The sequence below is a fragment of the Pristis pectinata genome, chromosome 15, assembly GCF_009764475.1.
Source record: "Pristis pectinata isolate sPriPec2 chromosome 15, sPriPec2.1.pri, whole genome shotgun sequence".
Classification (NCBI taxonomy): Eukaryota; Metazoa; Chordata; class Chondrichthyes; order Rhinopristiformes; family Pristidae; genus Pristis; species Pristis pectinata.
Genome location: NC_067419.1, coordinates 2,554,742 through 2,560,741, shown reverse-complemented (window position 1 = coordinate 2,560,741; position 6,000 = coordinate 2,554,742). Strand labels below are relative to the sequence as shown.

Below are 6,000 nucleotides of genomic sequence, written 5' to 3'. Positions count from 1 at the left end.
CAAGAAGGCATCACCTATCATCAAGGATCCCCACCATCCGGGTCATGCCTTCTTCTCTCTGCTACTGTTGGGCAGGAGATACAGAAACCTGAAGTCCCACACCACCAGGTTCTTGAACGAACCTACACACCCCTATCATTACCTCAACAACTGAACACTACAGACCATCTGTTGGACCACCATGGACTTGTCTCCAATTGTAGACGCAAAAAATTCTGCAGATGCTGGAATCTGGAGCAGCACAATTGTGTTTTGATTGCACTGTCTTGTTCTGCATGGTCTTTTTTCACTGTCTTGTATAATTTATGTATAACATGTTATGTGCTATTGTCTGAATCTATGTGCCTGTGATGCTGTTGCAAGCAAGTTTTTCATCGTGCCTGTACCTCACTGTACTCGTGCACATGACAATAAATTCAACTTGACCATCTTGCACTACAATGGACTTTGCTTTCTTTTGTTCTAGTTGTATTCTTGCATAATTTACAGTTGTGTTTTTCTTGTGAATGTTGTGTATCTGATGCTCTGTGCCTGTGATGCTGCTGCAAGTAAGTTTTTTCATTGCACCTGTGGCACACATGGACTTGTGCGTATGACAATAAACTCGACTTTGATTTGGAGCAGATTGTGAACCATCGGGATTTCGAAATCCTCGGATGGCGGATTATCGGAGTTACGCACGTCGCAAAGCCGGAAACGCAGCAGCCGAACAATGTCCAACAAACTCTCATCGATACCAAGCGCAAATCAAGTATTTCAGTGAAATTCCTCAAGGGATTAAATATTGAGCAATTAAATGATGGGCAGATTACAATAAACAGAATCAAATTATTCCCTTTGATAGACCAGCAAACAAGGAGTTAAAGTGCCAATTTGGATGGGCAAGCATCACTCGCTCTCCGGCTCATCCCCACTACCATTCGTTGTATCTCTCCCTGCGTCACTGTAGACTCCAGCCTGGAGCAGTCGAAAGGAGAGCGCGGCGCAGAAGTAATTCCTCCTTTCATTTTCAGTGCTGGAGATCTCTTTGGTCGACTTCGCCCACCGCAGTGATCACAGCCCAACGCCCCCCGCACCTCCTCCCTCCCTCCCCCTCCCTCACCCCACTCCAAGCAAACGGAGGCCTTCCGAAACTCATTGCAAAGAGAGTTGGCGTCTGTGAAGCAAAGTTGTTCAGTCTCTCTCTCTCTCTCTCTGCAGGGTTTATTTTCGGGAGAGATCGACTGTATAGGCAGTTGATGTCTCTCCGGCTCTCTGGTTTCTGCTTTGTAACTTTGCAGAAACCTCACAGACATGTTGTCCAGAAGGTAAAAACAAGAACGTAATTTGGCTCAGTTTAAAAAAAATAACAAAATATATTTATAATATTGAGACGCCAAGTATCAGATCCGCATGTGGGACTCGAACTGGATTCTCGCAGGGTCTCCGCTATCTTGCACTTGGAGGGAGAGAGGGGGAGGGAGAGAGAACCTTCTATGAAAGAAGAGCGTTCAGTGACCGATTTTGAAAGAGTTCTTTCCCCCCCCTCGATGTCTCTCTCTCCCTCTCCCTCTCTCCCTCTCTATATGAATCGAAGGAGCGATGCAGCCGGGGATTTGCACACCGAATTAATCCAGCACAATATGGCAGATCGACACGGTGTTTAGCAAGGAAACTGGCTTTGTATGCTGCCATGCATAGCACACAGCATCGCACCGATGGCCCCAATGTACCAAGGTAAGACTGGAAATTAACACACACACACACCTCTGGCGTTATTGTTTCTAGGGGCAGGTTGATAGTGGGGAGTGATGGGGTGGTGTGTGTGTGAGTGTGTGTGTGTGTGTGTGTCGGGGGGGGGGGGTCGGTCTGTGCTGGGCGAGGGGTGGTGGTTCATTGTGAAGGATTGAGGGGGGGGGGGGGTCGAGCTTCCCAGATCCTGCGCTGCAGCCTCGATCGGCCTGAGTGCGGAATCCGAGGGGAGATTTCACTGGGATCGGCGGGGGGGGCACTGACACTGGGCATTTCACACGGAGCCTGCCTGTTATTGTTGAACGATTTAGAGTCTGGCAGCGGGGATACGATTACTTCGGATCGCCAGCCTGATGGATTTTTTTGGGGGGGGGGGGTGTGGGGATGATGGTGGTGGTGGGGAATTAAAAATAAAACCAGCAAATGCCAGCTTGCGGATAGTTTGCTTCTTTCCACCCACCCTTTTAATTTTTTTGTGTGTTGGGGGGGGGGGGAAAGGACTTCTGTGTTTCGCATGAATCCACCTCTTTCTCAATCAGAGAAAAACGAGAGGAGATTGCTGAAATGATTAATTTCACAGCCGATTCACCGAGCGAATAACAAGTGAGAAAACTTTGCGTGCGTGTGAAAGTCCCATTGATTTACGGGTGAATAGTTGGAAGGATTTTCTGCTGATAGCGGAGCTTGGATTAAACACGGGGAGACAAAGGAATGTCTTAAAGGGCGCTATAGAAGGAAAGTACTCAGAAATGCTTTCTCCTTTTGTTGCAAAGCCCCGGTCTTTTGGCTCTGTGTGTGTGTGTGTGTGTGTGGTTTTTCTTTAGCACAGGCGAATCTGCTCGCGTGCCTTTTAAATGGAGCAGTTTGTTGGGAATTTCATTGCATTGGGATAAGGGGGCATTAGCCCATGCACGCAAAACTCTGGGCTCTCAAATCATCGCCTCCTCTCTGAAACCTGCTCTCTCCCGCCCCCTGCCGACCAAACGTACCGTGGTTTCGATGCCCGGCTCGATGTGAGGTATCGGGCGGCTGGACTCTGTGTGGACGGAGGGGGAGGGGGTCCTTTATTTCTTGTGATTTATTACTGCGGTTGTCCCCGCATTTTAGCCCAAGTCTTATCCTCGCGAGCAAATGTGGTGTATTTCTCAGCATTTGTCCCGATGCAACTGTTTATTGTAGCTGTCAAAATTTAGAGGAAAGTATAACGTTCTGCCTTGTTAGAGCAACAAATAGACCATTGCAAATTTCTACCTGTTTTTTTGCTTGTAAATTCTATTGCAGTTTTTTTAAAATGTAAAAATAAAAACAGAAAATGTTTGGAAACACACTGCAGGTCAGGCAGCATCTGTGGACTGGAGAATGTTTCCCGTCTGCTGGTTCCAATGAAGGGTTCGTAGACCCAAAACGTTGGCTGTTTGACTCTCCGCAGATGCTTACCTGACCTATTGAGTCTTCTTCCAGCATTTTCTGCTTGTGTTTCAGGTTGCCAACATCTGAATTGAAGTGAGCTTGCAACAACTGACTAAATAGTGAGAAGGTGATGGGGAATCAAATCTGAAGAAATATTAAAGGGGTGCTCAACAACTGGAGATGATCCGGGAAGGGGGTTTCGGTATTAATTGGTATAATGTTAAAGGGAGAAAGAAGGGAGGAGCTTCCTCCTTCAATGTGCTTCCAGGCCAGTGAGGAAGGATCTGATTCCGGGAAGTGAGGTGGGCTAAAGTATCAGCAGGCGGGCACTTGGGGAACCACGATAATTAGGTCAAGACGCAAGAGACTACAGATGCTGGAATCTGGAGCGACACCCAAAAAGCTGGAGGAACTCAGCGGGTCAGGCAGCATCCGTGGAGAGAAATGGACAGTCAACGTTTCGGGTTGAGACCCTTCACCTGGATTGAAAGAAAGAGGGGGAGCTAGCCGGTACAAGAAGATGCAGGAGAAGGGTGGAGGAAGAGTTGGCTAGGCGAGCACGGGATCAGTAGATCATCGGGTTAATAGCAAGCGTCAAGGAGAAATCTAACGACGGACTTCTGTACTAGAGGGGTTGACCAATGGTATGAGAAGGGGATCTGGCTAGGATAAACTGAAACCAAAATCGAAAGCAAAAGAACTGCAGAAACAGAATGCTGGAGATGCTCACCAGGTTAGGGAGCACGTGTGGGAAGAGAAACAGGGTCAATGTTTCAGGTTGAAGTGTTAACTCTGTTTCTCCCTCCACAGATCTGTGGAGGCTTCACTGCTTTTATTATGAGTGAAACCAGATATTGGTCAGTGAAACTGTAATGAGGCAATGGCTGATGACCTTTTTCGGGTATACGCTGGTGAATTCACAGAAGAAGGTGAGCTGAGGGAACCTTAAGTTCCCTGAACAACAGATCAAATTGATGAGATGATGCTCAGAAATGAAGGGGTGTGAAACACATTAGCATTACTTCAGAGAGAACCAAGCTGCACTTAGGAGGCTGACCGAGGAAGTGGAAAGGAAAATAAGACGAGCAAAGAGAGAGCACCATAGGAAAATGGTAGTTAACAGAAAGAATCCAAAAGTCTTCCGTATTCATGCAAATAATGTGAGTAACAAGAGAATGGTGGGACATATTAAGATAAAGGAGACCATGTAGAGAATTCAGAGGAAGAAAGTATAACTGTATACTGGAGGTGATTTTATTAGTCTTTACTGAGGCTATCACAATCTTAGTAAAGAGGAGATAGCAGCGATAATGGACAGGATGAAAATTGATGAGGAGGAGGTATTAGAAAGGCTGACTCTGCTCTGACAAGTCACCAGATCCAGATGGGATGACTCTAGGATTGATAGGGGAGCAGCTGTTGGAGGTTGCAGAAGCTTCCAATCTTCTTAGATACAGGAGTGGTGGCAGGGGTCCAGAGGGAGGCAACGTACGGACACGCACCTCTCTATAAAGGGCCATGCAGTTTGATCTGAGTTTTGGGATGAAAGTCAGGGTAAAAATATACAGATACTTGCATGTTTAAATAAATAAAGGAGAGAAGTCAGGATTTTGGAAAAGGGCAAGTAGCGTTTGACCATATCGATTGAAATTTTTTGATGAGGTAACATTAAAGGGAATGCAGTAAATGTTGACCATGTTGATTTTTGGAAGGAATTTGATTGAATCCCATACAGAATACTGTTTAAGAATCGGATGTCCATGGGGTTAAAGCATTGGGAGCAGCATATGCAGTAAGTTAACACAGAAAGCAAAAGTCTTTCAGTCTGAAGGAGGGGAGATGATGGTGTTCCCTAGGGTCAGTGCAGGGAGTGACTGCATTTTCTTAATATGTATTAATGAAATGGGCATCGGTGTAGGAAGTAAAATTTCCAAATGTGTGGATGAGACAAAAGTTGGTGTGAGGTGAGGTACACGATGAGTAGAACAATAACGGACTCGGACAAGGTGCTGCACGTGAGGCTGTGAAACAAGATAAAAGCCCACGGTATTACAGGAAAGGTACCAGCATGGGTAGAAGATTGGCTGACTGGCAGAAGGCAAAGTGTGGGAATAAAGGGGGCCTTTTCTGGTTGGCTCCTGGTGACTAGTGGTGTTCCGCAGGGGTTGGTGTTGGGTCTGCTACTTTTCACATTATATATTAATGATCTGGATGACAGAATTGAGGGCTTTGTGGCCAAGTTTGCGGATGATACAAAGATAGGTGGAGGGGCAGGTAGGGTTGAGGAAGCAGGGAGTCTGCAGAAAGACTTGGGAGAATGGGCAGAGAAGTGGCAGATGGAATACAGCGTAGGGAAGTGTACGGTCGTGCAATTTGGTAGAAGGAATAAAGGTGTAGATTATTTTCTAAATGGGGGGCAAATTCAGAAATTGCAGGTACAAAGGGACTTGGGAGTCCTAGTGCAGGATTCCCTAAAGGTTAACTTGCAGGTTGAGTTGGTAGTAAGGAAGGCAAATGCAATGTTCACATTCATTTCAAGAGGACTAGAATATAAAAGGATGTAATGCTGAGGCTTTATAAGGCATTGGTCAGACCACATTTGGAGTATTGTGAGCAGTTTTGGGCCCCATACCTACGGAAGGATGTGCTGGTGTTGGAGATGGTGCAGAGGAGGTTAATGAGAATGATCCAGGGAATGAAAGGGTTAATGTTTGAGGCGCGTTTGATGGCTCTGGGCCTGTACTCACTGGAGTTAAGAAGGATGAGGGGGGGGATCTCATTGAAACCTACCGAATATTGAAAGGCCTGGATAGAGTGGATGTGGAGAGGATGTTTCCAGTAGTGGGAGAGTCTAGGACC

The 6,000-nt window shown here is 46.4% G+C and overlaps 1 protein-coding gene across 6 annotated transcripts in view; it reads left to right on the top strand.

The window, feature by feature from the left end:
- The first annotated feature begins 965 nt into the window (after nt 1-965).
- Nucleotides 966-6,000, top strand: part of hipk2 (homeodomain interacting protein kinase 2) — a 200,902-nt gene continuing 195,867 nt past the window's right edge. For 5 of the 6 annotated variants that reach the window (XM_052030923.1, XM_052030928.1, XM_052030925.1 and 2 more), the window contains exon 1: nt 997-1,716. In XM_052030923.1, the coding sequence (XP_051886883.1) occupies nt 1,665-1,716 (52 nt within the window). In that variant the 5' untranslated portion in view covers nt 997-1,664. The other variant, XM_052030921.1, reaches the window with a different exon arrangement.